Genomic DNA, 24,312 nt, shown 5'->3' with positions numbered 1-24,312 from the left:
AATTCAACAGTTTAGAATTTCCCATTGAGTTTCCTATGGCCCGTTTGACGATTCACCACCCTGTATAATCAACGCTGCAACAGAATCACTTGGAGAGAGAAAAGTAACGAATAATCACATATTAAAGAAGCAAACCCCGTGGTTTAGAGAGGACGTTAAGATAAACTGTGAAGAAAAGAAGAAAGCCTTTTTACAATACAGAACGAAACAAACACAACAGGCATGCAACCACTACAAACGAATCAGAAACGAAAAGAATACTTTAGTGAGGCACTAAAGCACACGTGAGGCACAGAAAGCACAAGCTCACTTTAGTGAGGCACATAAAAAGGGAGCACTGGCAGAGTTTCTCAAAACAGATGGAACACGACTTCTACGGAACACAAAAAGAAGTATGGAGAATGATCAGAGGGCAAAGAAAAGAGATGAACGAATTAATAAAAGCAAAACAATGATATCGCAAATATTTATGATGTAACGTCTGTTGAAGCTTTAGGTAGTTTATATTTTGGACTAGTTAGTAGTAAACTTAATTACTGCAGCGTGGTATGGAATCCTAATCATGCAGAACTTGTCTCTAATCTTGAATCTGTTCAAAAAAGATTCTTAAGATATTGTTACCTCAAACATAACAGATATCCGGTTAGAGGCTACAGCTATAATTTTCTCCTTTCTGAGTTTGGATTCCATTCAGTGCGTAAGCAGCGTGAAATAAACGGCCTAATATTCATCTTCAAATTTGTCAATTGCTTAATAGTCCAGAAAGCCACTGTGCATCCGCTAGGAAAAATATTCTGATTCGGATTTTTTGCAAAATCTTACTCAAAAAGGACTCATTTAAACAAATTTGCATGTTGCCAGGACCAAAAGGTGGTCAAAAATTTTTTAAACGTTTTTTTTTTGTTTTTTTCCTAAAATTATTTTTTTTTGCATGGAAAAAAGTTTTTTTAGGTTTTTTGGATCATTCCAAACAGAAAAGGTCTTCAGTGACTTTTCTCTAAAAATTATAGTTTTTGACATATAAGCGATTAAAAATTGAAAAATTGCGAAATCGGCCATTTTAACCCTCAAAAACTATGTGAAAACCTGAAAATTTGAATGTTGTCAAGATAGGTTGATATTATTTGAACATCGATTGATGAAATCCCGGAGAGTTTTTTGCAATAAAATATTCAAAACTCTTTTATTTTTTAATTGCTAATCAAGCGTGCGCGACACTATTTTCCACCAACAGTATGGTACAAATTCGTTATTTCGTAAACCGGCGACTTTAAGGAAAAATCCCGAAACAGGTCGATTTTTATTTTTAAGTTATGATATTGTGGCATATATGGTATACTAGTGACGTCATCCATCTGGACGTGATGACGTAATCGATGACTTTTTTAAATGAGAATAGGGGTCGTGTGCTAGCTCATTTGAAAGGTTCTTCAATTCTCTATTCAGTAATATAAACATTTACATAATTATTTATACACGGTGTCCAAAAAATTGTTATTAAATTAAATTATTTGACATAAAAAGAAGTAAAAGGATACCCTGTATAAATAACTATGTAAATGTTTAGATTACTTAATAGAGAATTCAAGAACCTTTCAAATGAGCTACCACAAGACCCCTATTTTCATTTAAAAAAATCATCCATTACGTCATCACTCCCAGACGGATGACGTCACTAATATACCATATATGCCACAATATTACAACTTAAAAATAAAAATCGACCTGTTTCGGGATTTTTCCTTAAAGTTGCCGGTTTACGAAATAACGAATTTATTCCTTTCATTTGTACCATACTGTCGGTGGAAAATAGTGTCGCGCACGCGCTTTGAATATTGTATTGCAAAAAACTCTTCGGGATTTCATCAATCGATGTTTAAATAATATCAACTTATCTTTGCAACATTCAAATTTTCAGTTTTTCACATAGTTTTTGAGGGTTAAAAATAGCCGATTTCGCAATTTTTCAATTTTCAATCGCTTATATGTCAAAAACTATCATTTTTAGAGAAAAGTCACTAAAGACCTTTTCTGTTTGTAATGATCCAAAAAACCTAATAAAACTTTTTTCCGTGCAAAAAAAATAATTTTAGAAAAAAAACAAAAAAAAACGTTTAAAAAATTTTTGACCATCTTTTGGTCCTGGCAACATGCAAATTTGTTAAAAGGAGTCCTTTTTGAGTAAGATTGTGCAAAAAATCCGAATCAGAATATTTTTCCTAGCGGATGCGCAGTGGCTTTCTGGACTATAATTAATAGCGATGTTTTGCTTAGTCTTATGGACTTTACCGCGAGCTGTGTCACGTTCAGGTGTAACTTTTCATATTTCGGTGCCTAATTCGCAACATAAATGTAAATAACTTAAGATCTGTGGACATTTTTTTTCTTAGGTTTAACATCTTTAAACGCGAAATATGCAATAGCTTATCGAATTGATGTCATTGTATTTTTCTTTATTAAGGTCTTTGTTTTATTATTATTGTGTATGTGTATTAACAACAGAAACATTTTTGGTTATTCTTTATTTTATTTTATATTTTGTCATCAAGTGTTCAGTCAATGTAGTTTTCTTATGTACACCTTTATGGGTTTATACCTGGTGGATGTATATTTCAGTAAAATAAAAATAAAATAAATAAATAAACTGCAGTATCCAGTATCTGACTTTGGCCCTGGACTAGTTTCTAGGGACTACCCAATAAGAAACGACGGAGGTATTTTAAAAGTCTTCTTCTTCTTCTTAGCCTTCTATCGTCCAAGTTTGGATATAGGCCTCTCACAACTCCTTTCATCGGTCTCTATCCTGAGCAACATATTTCCAATTCGTTCCGGCTACTCTTTTAATATAATCAACCCATCTCATCTGTGGTCTTCCTCTCGGTTGTTTACTTTGGTAAGGTCTCCAATGTTGTATCGTGGCATTCCAACGTTGGTCTTTTTGTCTAACAGTGTGGCCTGCAAAGCTCCATTTAAGTTTGGCAACTTTTGTTGTTATGTCCTCGACTTTTGTTTTTAATCTTACCCAGTCGTTCCTATTTTTATCTGACAGTCGTATACCTAACATTGCTCTTTCCATAGCTCTTTCTGTTGTGGCTAATTTATTCATATTTGCCTTGGTTAGGGTCCAGGTTTGACACCCATATGTCATGATAGGAAGGATGCACTCGTTGAACACTTTGGTCCTCAAATATTGAGGTATTTTGCGGTTCTTAAGTATCCAACCATGCTAGTCGTGCTCTCCTATTAAATCTCCTAGTGCGAAAATTAATAGTGCGGAAATTAATAGGAGAGCATTTTAAAAGTATTTAGCATAAATAGGCAGAAAACTAGGAGTTAACGTTTATCCATTTTGAAAGGAATATATACATTTTATAGCTTCTTGAAAGGAACACGAGAAAAGTAAATATGAAATTCCAATACTTACATCTAAATGTCCGTTGCTATCAGGAACTAAAACTTCTTTGCTTTGATGGAAATTCAAGCCGACCACTCCACTCTCCTCCGTCACGGAGACGGACTCTTTCTTGGACCAATTAAGTGTAGCTAAACTAATGTTATTAGCCATATTTTGGTCATTAGCTGCCGCACCTACTTGAACTTGCTTCCTAGATAGTTTTAAAAATACGTCTTCTAAGGAGGTACATTGATACATCTGTAGCAAAACTTGTGGGGATTCTTCTGCCAGGAGCTTACCGCTCCTCATAAGGCCAATCTAAAAGCAAAAAGAAATTATAAATAAAACATTTATATGAAAATTTACTTTATGCTAATATCACGTTTATAAACAATTTAAAACATTTTTTTTTAATCTTAGTCTTCAGCTTCTGCTAAGGCATTCTTCGAGAATATTTTGATAATTAAATCTCTACACAGAAGAATCACTTTAGCATGGACCGCATATGGAGCTCTATCAGACATCTTCAAGAGCAACATGCCGAATTATCTGAAAAAGAAGACACCAATGTGTGCTTCCAGTCATGACTTACGGCGCCGAAACACTATCGTTAACCCAGGCCACAGCAATCAAACTTACAGTGGCCCAAAGAAGAATGGAACGGTCACTACTTGAACTTACTTTCGGAAACAGGGTTAGAAATGAGGAAATCAGAAGAAGAATAGGCGTCACAGATGTCATAAAGCGAATATCATGGCTGTAGTGGAATTGGGAGGGCTATGTAGAATTGAGTATTTCGGACATGTAATGAGAGATCCCAAATATACGTTGCTGCAAAATATTATGCAATAAAAAATAGCAGGCAAGCGCAGTCCAGGACGAAGAAGTACCTCGTGGTTGAAGAGCTTGCGAGATTGGTATTGTGTTAATACAAGCATGATATTTAGGGTGGTAGTGAATAAAATTAAGATAGCTATGATGGTAGCCAATGTTCTGAAAGGACATGGTACATGAAGAAGAAGATGTAGCCAGAATGAAAGATGGGAGGTGGACCCAAAAATTTACGGTATGGAGAACACGAACAGACAGAAGAAATAGAGGTAGACCATCTACATTCCACATGATGGACAGATAACGTTAAAGGGGTTGCTGGGAATTGGTTGCAGGAAGCCCAAGACCGACAGAACTGGAAAAAATTAGGGGAGGCCTATGGTCAACTTTTAATGCAAAAGGCTGGATAAAGATGAACTCAATTACTTATAGTTATTGTCTATGTTGTTGTAAATTTGATATTTTACTAACAGTAAATCATATATGTTAATTTTTGGTCTACCCCAAAATCCCGACAGCCAAAATCCCGACGGCCAAAATCCCGACACGCCAGAATCCCGACAGGCCAAAATCCCGACACGCCAGAACACCGACAGGTTTGATAAGTTCCTTTTTAACATATAATTACATTTATTTCTGGTTTTTTGTTTATGGCCATCTGTTTTTTATTTTTTGTTGCTAAACAAAAGTATTTACCATTTAATATGAACTAATTTTCTAAATAAAACGTCTACCATGGGTATATGAATTAATTTTTTTTTTGAGAATATTGTCCAATAATATATGTATAGTCAAATCCTGAATTCAAGTTTAAATACTTTCTCTAACAATAAAACACTGAAAATGTTTGTTTTCTATACTTCCACAAAATTTGTTATAACTAAGTGACTACAGCTGTTTCGGCAGAGTGCCTTTCTCAAGTGATATAGTTTACAATGTGTTTCTCTTTTTAAGTCTTCAACTGAAGAGGTTGAGGAGTGGGGAGCTGTTTGTCTCGAGTTGGTCATTCAGAATTATATCTGTATTTTTCAGTTTTTTAATTTCCATAGATTCTAAAAAAGATAGCTTAAGGCCTTTATTTTGAATATGCAGAATTTGAAACTCTTCATTGAAAGAATGATTATGGTCTAGAAGGTGAAGTGCGTATGTAGAAGTGTCTGTTTTTCTATTGTTGAATGCCCTTTTGTGTTCTGCTATCCGTTTGTCAAAAGTTCTGCCAGTTTGACCGATGTACGTTTTCGGACAGTCACCACAAGTTAGTTTGTACACACCACTCTGTAGTTGCTTTCTCTTTCGGCTTTAATTGTTCTTAATATATTTGCTTAAGTTGTTGTTAGTTCTGCAAGCTGGTGTGATTCCTTTCTTTTTTATGTATCTGGCTATTTTTGTTGTTACCTTGCCAGTATATGTGAGAGAGCAGAAGGTACTGGGTTCTTTCTGTTGTGGTGGATACACTAATTTCAGGGCTTTCTTATGGAGTTTCTGGTTTAAAACTTTGTTAACTGTTTGTTCGCTGCAGCCGTTGTTTACTGCTATTTGTTTAATGATGTTTAGTTCTATCTCGAAGTTATTTTTTGTCATGGGAATTTCTGTCAATATATGTATCATGCTATGGTAGGATGCTAATTTGCGTTGTGTAGGATGGGATGATGAATTGTGTATAGTTGTGTCAGTATGGGTAGGTTTATGATATACGGAGAACTCATGTGTGTTGTGTAGTCTGGAAATCGTTACATCTAGAAAGTTTATGGAGTTATTCTGTTATGTTTCTATTGTAAACTCAATAGTACTATGAAGTGAATTAATATATGATAGAAATTGGTCAAGTTGTCTGTTAGTTCCTGTAAAGCATACTAGTATATCATCCACGTATCTCTACCAATATACAATATACAATTTCTAAACATCGTGGAGATACATGGATGATATACTAGTATGCTTTACAGAAACTAACAGACAACTTGACCAATTTCTGTCATATATTAATTCACTTCATAATAATATTGAGTTAACAATAGAAACAGAACAGAATAACTCCATAAACTTTCTAGATGTAACGATTTCCAGACTACACAACAAACATGAGTTCTCCGTACATCATAAACCTACCCATACTGACACAACTATACACAATTCATCATCCCATCCTACACAACACAAATTAGCAGCCTACCATAGCATGATACATAGACTGACAGAAATTCCCATGACAAAAAATAACTTCGAGATAGAACTAAACATCATTAAACAAATAGCAGTAAACAACGGCTATAACGAACAAACAGTTAACAAAATTTTAAACCAAAAACTCCATAAGAAAGCCCTGAAATTAGTGTATCCACCACCACAGAAAGAACCCAGTACCTTGTGCTCTCTCACATATACTGGCAAGATAACAACAAAAATAGCCAGATACATAAAAAAAGAAAGGAATAACACCAGCTTTCAGAACTAACAACAACTTAAGCAAATATATTAAGAACAATTAAAGCCGAAAGAGAAAGCAACTACAGAGTGGTGTGTACAAACTAACTTGTGGTGACTGTCCGAAAACGTACATCGGTCAAACTGGCAGAACTTTTGACAAACGGATAGCAGAACACAAAAGGGCATTCAACAATAGAAAAACAGACACTTCTACATACGCACTTCACCTTCTAGATCATAATCATTCTTTCAATGAAGAGTTTCAAATTCTGCATATTCAAAATAAAGGCCTTAAGCTATCTTTTTTAGAATCTATGGAAATTAATAAACTGAAAAATACAGATATAATTCTGAATGACCAACTCGAGACAAACAGCTCTCCACTCCTCAACCTCTTCAGTTGAAGACTTAAAAAGAGAAACACATTGTAAACTATATCACTTGAGAAAGGCACTCTGCTGAAACAGCTGTAGTCACTTAGTTATAATAAATTTTGTGGAAGTATAGAAAACAAACATTTTCAGTGTTTTATTGTTAGATAAAATGAACTTCCATCAAGTAACGGTCGAATCCATCAATTATTTAAATACTTTCATATAATAGATATTATCATGTCACTTTCAACCTTCCATTTCAGTAATTATAGCTTTTATATTATAAAATGAAGTCTTTAATGATTTTTTTCTTTTAATATACATAATAATTAGTACCTGTACTTATTAGTAAGTATGTAATTAATTTTTCAATTTCAATTGGTATTACATTTGAAAAGGAAACAATAAATATTCAAAATGTAGTGGTCGGGTTTTTGCTTATGCGAGGATTGTTGCATGTCGGGATTTTGACCTGTCGGAATTGTGGCGTGTCGGTGTTTTGGTCGTCGGGATTTTGACTTTCGGGATTTTGGGCGCGACCGGTTAATTTTATTTTATTAATAATTAGAAATCTTTTAACTATAGATTCCTGGGCTCAAAATATTAAGATTTAATTTAAATCACTTAAATAAAATGTGGCTTCTTACTGAATTACAGGGTGTTTTATTTAAAAATTTAAACTATTTGTACACAATCCTTTAAAACTATATTTCATATTAGTCCCGGATCCTGCGTATCAACTAAAAGATTATTAATAGCAAGCTGAAAATTTGTTCATAACTTAACGGTGTCGAGTCGGACAAACTTTGATGTACGGGAACACTGGAACAGGAGAATCTTTAATTATTGTGAAAACTAGCACTCTGTTTTTAAGTTTATTCAATAGCCAACGTTATACAATATATGAAAAAATGTTTGTCCGACAAAAAGGTTGGACATTTTAATTAGTCCGACACGTAGAGCATGTCAAATGACAAGAATTATGTTGGTGATAAATAGCAGTATGATTTTTGCATGAGAGTTTAATGAAAGGGTGAAAAATCAATTGGAAGTTCCGACCGACAAAATTCATGGAAAGTTTTCGTGGTCCGACGTTCGATACTATAAGATATTGCCAATTTTTTTTCTCCAATTTTGTGACCGATAACTCCCTCACAAACATCCTTGTGAATAACTATTCTGCTGTAATGGGTAAAATGCAAGTATAATTCTTTCATTTTGTTTCTAGTTTTAATGTCCGTATTGTCAGTAGACAAAAACCACAAATTTGATAGTCATATCGCACACCTAGTTCAATTGTGCCACAACTGCAAAAAATTCGAATTTTGGATTAAGGCTGTAAAATATTGCCTATATAATGGCCCATCTAATGCAATACATTCTAAACTAAAATATTGTTTTGGATAAGTATAAAGTAAGTTACTTCGGTATTTCACTGTAGGGTTTTTGGAGGTTTTGAAAATGCAATATGGCCGTAACTGGGAGATGTGGCGATAATATACACTGCCACAATACAACCGATGTAATTCAATACGTTCAATACGGCCACAACTGCAAAAATCAAGAGAGATGTGGCGATAATATACACTGCCACAATACAACCGATATAATTCAATACGGCCACAACTGCAAAAATCAATTGATATTGCCGCCGTATCTCCTAGGTATCGTTTTATAAATGACTTTCTTCACAATGCAATATCGCCATAACTATCAAAATAATAATAACGTTTTATTTTTAATAAATTGTAATAAGATCCAGCCAATAAGTGTATAATTTGCTACCTAAATTGTAATTTTGAAGCCAGTCATTCTCAAAATAAATTATTTACAGGGCAAAACGCGTTTACTACAGAACGTTTTGCTCATTTCTATCGAGAATATTGTGTTTTGCACTTGTGGCACTATTGAACTAGGTGTGCGATATACCTGTGTGATGTATTTTTGCAGATACATTAAGTGTTTGTATGCATGTAAAACAAAAGTACAAAATTGTTACATTTTCCATTTTCTCTTTTCTTTTCAACAATTGATTTATTTTTCTGATATTTTGTTATGACACTAATTTGTACTCTGATTTAGCTCTTTCTGTTAAAATTAAAACCTTCCTCTTTATTTCGTGCCAATGTGGCCTCCGGTTAATTTAATTATGTTAAGTATCTCTTGAGAAGAAACGCCAATTTGATTAGTTATAAATATCTTGGGCAAAATATTTCAACTTTAATTTAAAAGGGAGAACCCTTTGATCTTTGAGAAGAGTGCTTAACTATGAATTAAATTACCTAAGCTTATAAAATGCAAATTAAACTACTACATGACAGGAAATATGAGATAATTAACTTTTAGGAGTGTACTATTTTGATACGGCTATTACTATATTTTATAGTCCATTCACTTACGGTAAAATATTGAAAAATCTCTAAATTTTAAAGAACCGCTTGGATTGACATCATAAAGCAAAGAAAAAGTTACTAGAGTATTCACAAAGTTATTTGTTAAACGGCTTACAAAGAAAGACTTATTGGAGAGAGAAAAAATATAGAAATTCTCTATCAATCACTGGCGGATCCAGAAATTTTTTTGAGGGGGCTCATGGATCTTGAGGGTGATTTAATTACTTTTCTTTTATTCAAGGTTACTTAGTCTTACGAACCCTAGGATCAGTGGGTTTTCAAATATTTTTTGGATGGGCCTAATTTTTTTTAGGATTATTGAATTGATATTTACTTTCATTTGGGGACGAAAGTAAACGCACAGAGTCATGATGCACGTCATGACCCCGTGATCCCCTCTGGATCCGCCACTGCTATCAATCTGTTAAAACTTTTAGCTTACATTCCTTTAAAAACTTAATTAATGAAACCTGTGATCCCTATACGCTCTGAGCTTCGCTGGTGTCGCTCCTAGCGGATTAGTAATGCAACTTTCACCGGTAATTTTTAAATTTATTATTTAATTGTTATTAGTCTGGGCTGATTATCGGCGAATAGGCCATTTTTGGGAAAAGTTATTTACCAGCAATTTTATTGCTGGAATCGAATTATAAGATCCTATATATTAATAATATAGGTATGCAAAGTCCTCAGATAGTGTGCTACTTTTTTTATAAACAAAATGGCACCCGAAAATCGTGTTTTTTTCAATTATTGCTCTATAACTCCGAAGATTTTAACTTTACAACAAAAACACTCAAATAAAAATTCACTGTGATTAAATTCTGCATAGAGACTTGTTTTTTTCTATCTGCTCCGACGAAAATTTTCCTTGGAAAATGCGGGTTTTCCTAACAAAATCTTTAATTTTCAAATAAAGTTTTAGATAAGTAATTATCTACCAATAATTAAATAATTTTGTGACTTAAAATCCTTATTCGTTTAGATTATAGTTCCAGAAGCTGGTGAAAATTAAACGAATATTTTACCAACAATTCATCTGTTAATTAATAATTTACGGTCGCAATAACAACCAAAATAATTATGATACACTGATCAAACTTTGAAATCTTATAAATATGAGATGCCTATTTAATATTTTGTCGACAAAATATAATTTTTTCATTTTTTTGCATAATCTTTAAATGTTAAAAAAAATAGTTATAAACAAATTAACGTTTCTCAGAAAGTTTTAATTATATTATAATTTTAAAAATATCTAAAATGCGCATTTCAAATATCTTGAAAATGAATGCTTTAAAACTTTTTTGCAACCATTTGCAAAAAAGTTATGAAACAGCAAAATAAACATACGATTACAACGGTGTTTATAATTTTTTTAATTCTTTCAAAGCGTAGAAGTGAGTTTAAAGTACAAGCTAATTATTTACAAAAAAATATCAATTATCAATTTAATGATTATATTTTAATTAAAGATTATAAATATATTTTTTTGTAATTTACACGCGCGAAAGTAGAGTAATACAGTACTGTAGCTAAAATTTACACTCGGAGCGACGATCGGCCGCGCGACGTACACTTTTAATAAATAATGTATGCTGCGTGTCAGTCGCTTCGAGTGAACATTTTAGCTCCGACTCTGTATCAGGCCTATTTTTGCGCTAAAAATTACAAAAAAAAAGTATTTTTAATCTTTGATTAAAATATAACCATTGTACTAATTTTTGATATTCTTTGTGAGTAATTAGATTGTACCATAGACTCACTTTTAAGCTTTGAAACAATTAAAACAAATTATAAACAACGGAGAATTCGTATATTTACTTTGCTGTTTCATAACTTTTTTGCAAATGGTTGGAAAATTTTTTTAAAGCATTCATTTTCAAGACCTATGAAATACGCATTTTAAGTATTTTTTAAAATTAGAATATAATAAACAATTTCTGGGAAATGTTAATTTGTTTATAACAATTTTTATTAAACATTTAAAGATTATGCAAAAAAATGAAAAAATTATATTTTGTCGACAAAATATTAAATAGGCATCACACCTTTATAATCTTTCTAAGTTTGATCAATGTCTCATGATTATTTTGGTTGTTATTGCGACTGTAAATTGTTAATTAACAATTGAATTGTTGCTAAAATATTCGTTTCATTTTCACCGGCTTCTGAATTTATAATCTATACTAAGTAAGCTTTTATTTCACCAAGGTATATAATTATTGATAAATAATTATTGGCCCAAGAAATTTATTTGAAAATTCCACACCTGTAATTTTGAACAAATCAAAATACGTTATTTTGACAGATCACCATGGCAACGGAGGTATTTTATCGGAAATTTTTTGCTCGTGGGGTACCCAACAGCGAATTAGAGTGGAAATTTTTTGACGTTTACAATAACAGAACATTTTTGACAGACTGGTTTTTATTTGTTTACATAATTTAGTTTTGATTCATTTTCTATCACTTGTAGTTACTCAAAACTTATGTAAAATTGAAGAATATACTATTTTCTATCTTGAAATGGTATTCCCATGCAACTACAATGAGTAGAAATTACGAATTTGAAAGCCTAAATAATTGCTGACAAAGCTATGGCGCGCTATTAATCTGTTCATGCAGCTTTGGATTTTCAAATGCAAATTTGGTGTGGAATTTTCTTACCGAATACCACGCGAAGTCAAATTAATATCCGGAAATTTTTTTTTGATCATGAATATTTTTAGAAAATTTCCCTCGTCTGCGACTCGGGAAATTTTCAAAATATTCATGATCTCAAAAAAATTTCCGGAAATAATTTGACCTCTAGTGGTATTACTAGTGAAAATTCGAGATTTTGTTGGGAAAACCCACATTTTCCGAGGAAAAGAGCAAATCGGGAAAAACATGCCTTTATGTAGAATTAAATTGGGGTGAATTTTTATTGGAGTGTTTTTGTTGTAAAGGTACAATGTTGGGAGTTATAGAGCAATAATTGAAAAAAATACGATTTGTCGGCGTCATTTTGTTTATAAAAAAAGTAGCACACTATCTGCGGACTTTGCATACCTATATTAATAATAAATAGGATCTTATAATTCGATTCAAGCAATAAAATTGCTGGTAAATAACCTTTCTTTGTACTTTACTAATTAGACCAGCGTATTATAACTATTTTTTTTTAATTTAAAGATTATGCAAAAAAAAGAAAAATTTATATTTTGTCGATAAAATATTAAATAAGCATCTCAACTTTATAATCTTTATAAGTTTGATCAATGTATCATGATTATTTTGGTTATTATTGCGATCGTAAATTGTTAATTAATAATTGAATTGTTGCTAAAATATTCGTTTAATTTTCACCGGCTTCTGGAATTACAATCTATACCAAGAAAGATTTGATGTCCCTAAGTTATTTAATTATTGATTAATAATTACTTACCTAAAACTTTATTTGAAAATTAGAGTTTTTGTTAGGAAAACCCGCATTTTCCGAGGAAAATTTTCGTCAAAGCAAATCGTGAAAAACATATCTCTATGCAGAATTTAATTGCGGTGAATTTTTCTTTGGGTGTTTTTGTTTTAAAGTTAAAATCTTCGAAGTTATAGAGCAATAATTGAAAAAAATACGATTTGTCGGCGCCATTTTGTTTATAAAAAAAGTAGCACACTATCTGCGGACTTTGCATACCTATATTATTAATATATAGGATCTTATAATTCGATTCCAGCAATAAAATTGCTGGTAAATAACTTTTCCATGAATTTTGCTACTTAGCCCAGAGTATATCGCTTAATATTTACAACGCAAAAAAGTAATTAAATTGTAATCGATTTTTTTAAGATTTTGCTAATAATTTTGACGTTCTATTGATGAAATATTAATTTCTTAATTCGGATACTTTCACAATTATCGTGTAGATGGCGCTAAGATTAATAGAATAATTTATAATGAACATTAAAAAAACTTAAATTCCGTATTTAAAACGTAAGTATATTAAACCTTTAACTACTCGCGCATCAAGTTAGAACATAACTACACGCGTGGCGTACTTTATACGCCACAAGAAAATTCCCTTAAAACAGCGGATTTGTTTATTTGTTTTTTTAATATACACTTAGTTGTTTGTTATAAACCTTATTTGTTATCAGTTAATACTTGGAGTTCCTTCTCAGTAAGCCAATTGGGATTTATAACTGGAATCATGGAATGACTTGATTCCGTGATAAATAAAATTAATAATAAATTTTTTTTTCAAATGTGATTTTTTACAGGAGAAAAAGTATTGTTTATAAAGAAGCATATTTTATTTGCCATAATGACTAGAAAACAATTGAAATATGAACTTATATTACTACTTATATTAATATAATCTTGGCGTATATTGTCCACCACCCGAAACAACAAATAATAAACTGTAAATTACGATCTTCCCAGAACGCCGATTATAACGAAACTAAAACCAAATTGTAAAGCACATTCCAGTGATAGGTTAGAGAGATAAACAAGGTCAAAAATTAAATTTTTAAATATATTTGCAGTAGAATCCTTATATCTGGTGTACAAAATACGCCAGCGCGTGTAGTTAAAGGTTAAGGTAAAAATATATAGCATAGGTTTGACCAACTAATATTTTTTATAGTTAATGTTTTTATTTTTAATTTTAAATTAATCACCTTGACATTTATGTAAAATTTCCAGTAAACGTTTACAGACTTGTCACTACTGGCGCTCGCTTAAATATCCCCTCCACGTACGAGCTCACAGCGTATAGTGGAGAAATTAAAAAATAGATGATTTAAATCTGCGGTAGTTTCATGATTACAGGAACATAAAGGTATCTCATAAGATTCCAATCGTTGACGATATTCTGCGAAGAGACCATGGTTAAATTTTGACCTGGCTGTGAATGACGAAGGCACTGCATTATAACTGTAGCTACTAATATAAGAAATACTTTTGGTAAGCATGGGTGAATAGCAAAATATTGGTTTCTAGATATCTTTAAGATCTCTTTATATTTTGACCTTCTTCTTTTCCTGCTAATATTTTTGATAATAGGAAATATTCGTACATCTTTAAAATTAAAAATGTAAAATTTGATATCTCATATGTAGTTTTTATTAAGACCTTCAACCCAGAGTATTGAATCTAATTTTAATAAATGTAGTACTTACAGTATGTGCTTGCCTAGCTTCTTCAATATAATGTGTTGTAATTATGACTGTCTTGTTGCCGTCCTTTGTGATTTGTACAAGGTGATTCCATATACTTTGCCTAAGCAAAGGATCCACACCAACAGTGGGTTCGTCAAGGATTAAAAGTTCTGGATCGTGCATTAGAGCCACCGCAAACGACACTCTTCGTTGTTGACCACCACTAAAAAATAAAAACGTAATAAGAAAAATTGCATGGCATATTATATATTGTGTGTGAGATTAAAAATATGATTGCTGCGGAGAACTGAATACATTCGGATACAGTCTTATTAGTCCAGTCGGGTTAGACGAGTAATAGGCCTAACCTTGCATTAGGAGCTGCCCCAAATTTTATTTTTCTAGTCTTTAGGGAGGATCAATGGTAGTGTAAATTTAAAATCTCGACTGAATTGCACCGTTGCGTTAGCCGCCATGTTGATTTTAAATTAGAGCTGTTGTTGCTCAATATCTCCGCCATTTTCAACTTCACGACAAATAGTATACGAACCAAAATTGATGAAAATGTGATTTTCTATAATTTCTATTAGTACAATTTATTCGTGCGGTCGATATTTTCCGAGTTATGGCGGAAAATATTGACAGTTGGAGCATATTTATTGAATTATTTCGTTTACTATTAGTTTTACGACAAAAATGTTTCTATATAAAAATAGAGAGAATTAAATTCTACACAATTTTGATTTCTTTCATTTTTTTGCTAAAATTAATATTTAAGATAGTACGTATGCGGAAATGGCGCGAGCGTAAGACCCGATTGATTTTATAGCAATTGTTTTTGTTCAGTATCTACGCCATTTTCAAATAGAATTGTTCAAAATATGATTTCCTACAATTTCTTTTTAACAATTTTTTTCATACGTTAAGGTTGATATTACGAGTAAGGTTGATATTTTCCGAGTTACATGGGAAAATAGTAAAAAGTGGTGGGAAAGCATAATTATTGAATTGAATCTTGTTTCCGAGCTGCCCCAAATTTTATAATTCTATCCTTTAGGGCAGATCAATAGTAGTGTAAATTTAAAATCTCGACTAAATTCCGCGGTTGCATTAGCCGCCATATTGATTTTAAATGAGAACTGTTGTTGCGTAATATCTCCGCCATTTTCAACTTTTCGACAAAAATGGTGGGAACTAAAATTGTTTGAAATGCACTTTCCTACAATTTCTGTTGCACAATTTTTTATGCGATCAATATTCTCCGAATTAAGGGGAGAAATAGTGGAAGCGGAGGGGATGCATAATTATTGAATTGTCTTAATTATTATTAATTTTACGACATAATTGTACATAAACAAAAATAAAAAGAATTATATTTTATACAATTTTTGAAACTTCCAATGAAACATCAACCAAACTAAGTACATAAAAGATATAAATAATAACTTATATGCATTAAGTTCACTTAATTTTATTAACTAGCGGGTTTTATGGGTTGAATTTGCCTGTCGATATTTTAAGTTTCATGTCAGTTAATATATTTAAATATTTCAACAATTTTTTTTTTAATTTTGGACCCTTTTGGGGGGAATTTTCCCATCCCCCCCTTGTAGACCCGCCACTGGTTCTCTCGGAAAATTGTAGTAAATCGTAATTGCAACAAATTCAGTCCTTACACTTTTTGTCGAAAAGTTGAAAATGGCGGAGATATTGAACAAAAACAATTGCTATAAAATCAATCAGGTCTTACGCTCGCACCTTTACCGCATACGTACTACCTTAAATATTTATTTTATAAAAAAAATTAACGATATCAAAATTGTACAAAATTTAATTCTCTTCATTTTTGTATACATACTGTTGTAGAATTGTTTTTTTTTTAATTCAGAAAATAAATTTATATCAGAGACCACGAGATCATAGATTTTCTTCACCCTGTATATGACCAAAAATTGTATAGAATCTAATTTAGTTAGTAAACAGTGGTTCGGGGAAGGTAAAATCGTTAATGTGGTTTTCGTTAATGGGTTTTTTGAGAGCATTTGCAGACAATGGTTCCAAAATATTGGAAAGTGCATGTTATTTCGTTTTGTGAACATTAATAGGATTTTTGTAAATAATTCTTAGAAGGTTTAAATGATAAACAAATTTTATTGAGTTTATAATGTAAGGCCTTTTGTTTAGTTTTTTGAAAAAACGATAGTAATTTGATGTCTCTTAGAATTTTAGCAAAATGGAAAGTTGGATACAAATTAAGTTGGTTTTCTTAGGAAAGGAAAGTATGGATGTTTTGGGCAGAGAGGTTGTTTTTGATTGGTAGAGAAAGATCGATGGAAGGGATGAGAATGTAGAAGTTGAACTTGGAGAGAGAAAAGATGGTCACTCTGTGATGAATATCGGGAGAGAGCAGTCCAGTTTTTGAAAAGTGAGAAGTCAGTGTAAAGTGGTGAAATTGGCCTTTGCGAGCAGAATCAAGTTGAAACGAAATTGTTGACCGGCTGAGAAATAAAATTTTCCTGTTTCCGAGGAAGATTCATTTGTTCTGTCTAGAACGAGTAGCTGATTGGTATCTATTTGCACAAGATATCGAGCAAGGAGAAAACTGACTAGAGAATTCTAGCGAGTCCTGGTTTTGTTTGTTTTTGAAGCAGTTTGGACGAGAGGGATCTTTTCGCAACATCCAAAGAGTACGTGAGGGAGGATCAAGGACGACGCAATCTGGGAAAAGAAGGAGGGAAGAAACAAAAAGGTTAGCTAAATCATTTGTCGAAACGGAGAGTTTGTTTATATCCACACCATATATTTATGCTAATTTTTTTTTGTATTGGACAGTTATACAGGATGTCCCGAAAAGATTGGTCATAAATTATACCACACATTCTGGGGTCAAAAATAGTTCGATTGAACCTAACTTACCTTACTACAAATGTGCTCACAAAAAAAAAGTTCCAGCCCTTTGAAGTTACAGAATGAAAATCGATTTTTTTCAATATATCGAAAACTATTAGAGATTTTTTATTGAAAATAGACATATATCATTCTTATGGCAGGAACATCTTAAAACAAAATTATAGTGAAATTTGTCCACCCCATAAAAAATTTATGGGGATTTTGTTCCCTTAAACCCCCCCAAACTTTGGTGTACGTTCCAATTAATTCATTATTGTGGTACCATTAGTTAAACACAACGTTTTTAAAACTTTTTTGCCCCTTAGTATTTTTTCGATAAGCCAGTTTTTATTAATATGCGGCTTCTTTTTCAATATATTTACGTAAAAATTTTATGGGGGTTTTGTTCCTTTAAACCCCCCAAATGTTTGTGTACGTTCCAATTAAACTATTATTGTGGTACCATTAGTTAAACACAGTGTTTTTAAAACTTTTGGCTCTTAATCTTTTGTTCATAAGTCACCTTTTATCGAGATGTAGCTTCTTTTTCAAAATATACCTAAAAATGTAAATTATAAATAAGTTTTCAGATTATTAACAGGTCTCTATAACCGTACTTAACCATATACAAATATGTGGTTGATTCGACAAATATTCAAAATATCTCGATAAACACTGACTTATCGAAAAAGTACTAAGAAGCAAAAAAGTTTTAAAAATAATGTGTTGAACTAATGGTGCCACAAAAATAATTTAATTGGAACGTACACAAAAGTTTGGGGGGTTTAAGGAAACAAAACTCCCATAAAATTTGTATGGGGTGCACAAATTTTCCTTAAATTTTTTTTTGAGATGTTGCTGCCGTAAAAATGCCACATGTGCATTTTCAATAAAAAATCTGTGAGAGTTTTCGATATATGAAAAAGAATCGATTTTCATTTTGTAACTTCAAAGGGCTGTAACTTTTTTTGTGTGCACTATTGTATATAGGTAAGTGAGGTTCAATCAACCTATTTTTGACCCCAGAATCTGTGGTATAATTTATAACCAATCTTTTCGGGACACCCTGTTTAACTCAGTTAGTCATTCCAACTTTAAGTAATCAATTCAAAAGGAGAAAAGTAAATTCTTTTAAATTTAATATAAATAAATAATAATTTATTTAAATAATTTTTTGTGTGATTTTGGGGTTGATTTCATGTAATCGAATGAACTATCTTTCAGTAAGCCGTCCCAGGAACGCAACTCATAAATATTGGCAATATCATTTTAAAGTCTTCTACTTTAAAATGTATAATATATGTCTAAATTGCCAATATAAATGAGTCAGATTAAATAAATTATTAGAAGAATTTTTTTGCTTAGCAACAACATTTTTGTTTATTTAGTAATATTTTGTATTTTGACAACGGCACCCGATTTGGGCGTCGAAACGTTAATAAAATTATTTTTTTATTTTAATTGTGGCTTATTTCCCATATAAATAATTAATCATAATTTTTTGTGTTAAAACAAGGAGACATCAGAATTAAAGCTTGATTTATCAAGTAAGAAATTGTTGCAACAAATTTAGATTTTAGTAGTTTTGTTTGAATCTTATTTATACGGCATATTGGATAAATAAATAATAAATTACATTTGTATGATATTGAATGTCTTTAATTTCCCTGTTTTATCCTGGAAGGAGTAAGCAACTGGAGATACTAGAAGCCACAAATCAAAGGTATTGCATCGAATACAAAATTAGCGCTGAGGATAAAGTTTATTAGAGCGTTTAATTTGAATTTGGTTTTGTTTTCTATAGGCAGTAATTGAAATAATTGAGTAATTAATTAAATTAAGAATTTGCTAATCAATCTAATAAAGGATATAAAGTAGAGCATAACAATATTATATTTGTCGTAAAACTAATAATAAACGAAATAATTCAATAATTCAATAATTATGCTATAACTGTCAATATTTTCCCCCCATAACCCGGAAAATATCGACCGCATGAAAAAAATTATAATAAACGAAATTACAGAAAACCGCATTTTCAACAATTTCAGTTTCTACACTTTTTGTCGAAAAATTGAAAATGGCGGAGATATTGAGCAAAATCGGTTCTCGTTTAAAATTAAGATGGCAGCTAACGCAACAGTGGAATTGAGTTAAATTTATACTAATATTGACCTTTCATAAAGATTAGTGAAATAAAATTTGGGGCAGCTCGTAATGCAAGGTCAAATGTTATCCCGACTGGGCTGTATGTACGGTTAAAATTTGAGTAATTTTTTTGTCAAAATTAAAACGCTGTCAGCAGAAGGATGTAATTGCATATTAACCCATTCGCTGCCGATCACGCGCCAGCGCGTGATATGGTTACTTCAGTTAGGTGCCGTTTAATAGAATGGCTCCTAGTCGAGTTCCATTCTCTTCGATAGGCAGCGAATGAGTTAAAACATAGTTTTTCCAAACAACTTTTCATAATAAGAATTTTCGATATTGTGAAATACTAAGCTGGCTTAGAGAATATAAAAGACTGGACACCGAAAAGAAAAAAAGAATGGTATAACCATATAAGCAGAATGGTAGAAGGAAGACTAGTAAAGATAGCACGATATAGATCAGCAAACAGCCGAAGGAGTATAGGAAGGCCTAGGAAGACATGGAGTGACAACCTAGATATCTGATGAGGAGGCATCCAAAGATGGAACAAGGGCGAGCCTATTCAGGAAGCAGGAAGAAGAAGAAGACAAAAAGTCTCGCATCATTTTTGAAGCAGAAAAAAAGTTTAAAAATAATTTTTAATTTTGAGCAGAATGTCATAATACTCGTTTATCGTCTTCTTCAGGTGTCTACAAACCCATAACATTTCAAGTTGAAGCATGTTTTTAGCAGAAAAAAACAGTAAAAAAACGTTGTTAAAAAAATATTAATTTTGGATATTTTTTGTGTTCGAGAATTTGATCTGTGCGTTACAGTGCAGTCACTGAAGATTTTCACCTCAAATTTCGTTGAACCTCCATCGATTTTCATGAAAATTGGTGAGTAATTAGAGGATACCTCAAGAAACAAAGGTGACATGATGCGAACTTGCACTTTTACCCTGGGGGTGGATGCCACCCCTTCTCGGGGGTGAAAATAATTTTATTAAAACTAATACCATAAGTCAATAGAGGAACAAATTATAAGCAAAATTTGTTATATAAAGTTATTAAAATAAATCAACACTTTTTGAGTTATTAAAGACCAAAGATTTTATTTTTTCGTAAAAAAAAATGCATGTTTTAAATCGGTTTTTCACGTATAAATAAAAAACTATAAGCTTTTACAAAAAAGTTACTATTACTGATGAAGATAATACAAAATTTAATAGATTCCTCACATAAAAAACTAAACTAATGTTAGTTCAAAGTGAGTTATTGGCAATATAATGTGTATTTTTCTGCTAAACATTTGTCAAAGTACTTCAGAATACCTATTAAATGAGCTTCAGAACAAGGCAATAGCGTCAAAATTAAGCAAGTTATAATAAAAATAAAAGAACCGTTTCGAATTTTTTAGGAAAAAGTGAAAAATAAAACATGCCATTTCCACAAAAATTAAAATTTATAGTAATACCGTGTAATACTTACAAGAACTTCTTTATATTAGCATAAGTAATATGTTTGATAATTTTGACCGGTTTAGAATGCATATTTTTGAAAAAAATATATAATTTAAAAAAATCATAATTTTTAAAATTATTGTATTCTCATATTCTTTTGATAATAACTCCAAAAAAATACTCAATATACGTAAAATATTATATATAACCAAATTTTAGTTTTTTCTGTGCTAAATATTTTACTTGTTTTACTATTTCTATAGGGTAAAAAATAACCGAGATAGAAACGTTTAAATCTTAAATTTTGCTGTGGGAACCATGCAACCGGGGTCATTTAACCTTTTATTTTTTAAAAAGTACGGGGTTTAACCTTTAACTACACGCGCTGGCGTACTTTGTACGCCAGATATAAGAATTCTACTGGAAATATATTTAAAAATTTAATTTTTGACCTTGCTTATCTCTCTAACCAATAACTGGAATGTGCTTTACAATTTGGTTTTAGTTTCGTTATAATCGGCGTTCTGGAAAGATCGTAATTTACATATTATTATTTGTTGTTTCCGGTGGTGGACAATATACCCCAGGATTATATTACTATAAATCGTAATATAAGTACATATTTTAATTGTTTTTAGTCATTATGGCAAAAAATGTATTTTTCTTTGTAAACAATACTTTTTCTCCTGTTAAAAATCACATTTAAAAAAATTTTTTATTAGTAATGTTATTTATCATGGAATCCAGTTATTCCATGATTCCAGTTATAAATCCCAATTGGCTTACTGAAAAGGAACTCCAAGTATTCACTGATGCCGAATAAGGTTTATAACAAACAACTAAGTGTATTTTTTCAAAAAAAATTAAACAAATCCGCTATTTTTAAGTATATTTTCTTGTGGCGTACAAAGTACGCCACGCGTGTAGTTATGTTATAACTTGATGCGCGGGTAATTAAAGGTTAAAAGATTAGGTTCAACGTGCTTAAATAGCACTTAGAATTAACTGAAAAACAGTTTTTAGATGAACCTGATATCTAAACAGAAACGGAGTTATTAAAAAAAAACAATAACATTTTTTGGAAAAATTTTTAAAAGATAAATTTTGGAAAAATTTTGGAGCATAAATTTTAACGCTATCAACATGTTCGGGGGCTCACTTAGTAGATATTTTTTAAGTACTTTGACAAATGTTTAATAAGTTTATGTTATAAAATGCATCAATTTCCCGTTATTTCAGCTTGAATACTTAAAGTTTTTTACTCGCCGAAAAAAATATATATTCAATTACCTATAACTCACTTTTAGTTAACATTAACAGGTCTTTGTAGTAAGGGGTTTATTTAATTTTTTATTAGCTTCAATTTTGATAATAATTTTTTTGTTAAAACTTACACATTTTGAGTTATTGATGAAGAATTTGTTAAAAACATGCATTTTTCTCATGAAAAATTAAAAACCTTGATCTTTAATAACTCAAAATGTTTTGATTTATTTTAATAACTTTATTTAACAAATTTTGCTTGAAATTTGTCCCTCTATCGAATTATGGGGTTATTTTTAATAAAATAATTTTCACCCCCGAGAAGGGGTGGCATCCACACCCAGGGTAAAAGCGCAAGTTGGCACCATGTCACCTTTGTTCCTTGAGATATCCTCTAACCACTCACCAATTGTCATGCAAATCGATGGAGGTTCAACAAAATTGGAGGTAATAGCTCATATCCACCTTCAGTCACTCCACTATTATGTCTGATTGAGTTTTCAATGAGGAAATACGTTCTTATAAAAAATTAAGTAATAAAGGGTGATTCATTTAGAGGTACTTTTTTTGGTGAGGATTTGTTGGGAGATCGTGCATGAATCGTATCACCTGACGTTGTGTTTTTATTCAGTATTGTTTGACATTTCATCCTAGAAAGACTTAACTCGGCACAACGTCTAGAAATTATTTAGCTGTATTACGAAAATAGGCGTTCAATGAGGAATGTGTTTCGTGCGCTTAGAGCAAAAAAATATCTTCCAATGAGGTTCGTTTTTGGCTTAATGAGGATATGAATAAACAAAACGCCCTTATTTGTGTTGATGAGCAACCCGAAGAGGTTCAAGAGTTGCTAACAAACAGAAAAAACCACTGTTTGGTGTGGTATATGGGCCGGTGTCATCGTCGGTCCATGTCTTGGACCGGCCAGAATATTACTGTGAATGGGAATGGAGACCATTATCGCGCCATGATAACGGACTATTTGGTACCAGAAATTGAAGTTCGTAGTTTAAGTGACACTTGGTTCCAAAAATATGGCGCCAACTGCCATACATCCCGTGAAAGCATGGCTTTACTGAGTAAAAGGTTCGGTGAGCAATTTATTTCACGCTTTGGACCGGACCAGTGACTTGGCCGTCTATATTCTGTGACATCACACGTCTAGTCGTTTTCCTCTGGGGTTACCTCAAGTCCAAAATCTACATGAATAAACCGGCTACGATTGAGGCGTTGGAGGCCAGTATTACTCGAGTCACTGGTCCAATACCAATCAAAAAGCTCGAACGCGCCATCGAGAATTAGACCTTCGGAATGGACCGTCTTAACCGCAGTCATGGTCAACATCTGAAAGAAATCATCTATTGTAAAGAATGGTTCTTTTTTACGACAATAAAGATTTTCAAATAAAATTAATTTTTTTCATAGTTTCTTCTTTTTTAAAAAAGTACCTCTAAATGAATAACCCTTTATAACATCAGAACAATCAGCCCAAATTGTAGCTGTAATTGAAGATGGACGATCGCAGCAATATGTTGCTGATGTTATGGGAATCCACCAATCCAGCGTTTCAAGTGCTTTAAGACAGTATAGATAAAGTGAAGGATACATAAGAAGACCAGTTTCAGGACTTCCCAAGTGTACGATCCCACCAGATGAACGTTATTTACATCTGCAGACTTTGTTTACACATCCTATTAGAGCTTGACAACTGCAAAATGACCTTTCCACAGCCATTATTGTTCGAATAAATGCCAATTCGGTTAGAAACAGATAAAGAAAATTTGGAATCAGAGACAGAATGCCTGCTACTGCTCCACTGTTAACGAGGGCACACCGTATGGCACGTTTAAGTTTTGCACCAGAACATGTCGATTTGGATATTCCTTTTATTGATTATTTGTGGATCCGACAGTGCAAAGTGTCTGTCGGATCCACAAAGTGCAAATGTTGACTCATCAATAAGAAGAATATTAGTCCAGTCAATATCCCAATCGACATGTTCTG

At 32.0% G+C, this 24,312-nt stretch overlaps 1 protein-coding gene across 8 annotated transcripts in view; it reads right to left on the bottom strand.

Moving 5' to 3' along the window:
* LOC114330003 (ABC transporter G family member 20) overlaps positions 1-24,312 on the bottom strand; it is a 632,705-nt gene that overhangs the window by 19,825 nt on the left and 588,568 nt on the right. For all 8 annotated transcript variants that reach the window (XM_050645856.1, XM_050645858.1, XM_050645863.1 and 5 more), the window contains 2 exons: positions 14,586-14,787; positions 3,425-3,712 (listed from right to left, as the gene is read on the bottom strand). In XM_050645856.1, the coding sequence (XP_050501813.1) occupies positions 3,425-3,712; positions 14,586-14,787 (490 nt within the window). The remainder of the gene's footprint in view (positions 1-3,424; positions 3,713-14,585; positions 14,788-24,312) is intronic.

Source organism: Diabrotica virgifera, chromosome 3 (assembly GCF_917563875.1).
Source record: "Diabrotica virgifera virgifera chromosome 3, PGI_DIABVI_V3a".
Lineage (NCBI taxonomy): Eukaryota > Metazoa > Arthropoda > Insecta > Coleoptera > Chrysomelidae > Diabrotica > Diabrotica virgifera.
This window is presented reverse-complemented; position numbering and strand designations above follow the sequence as displayed.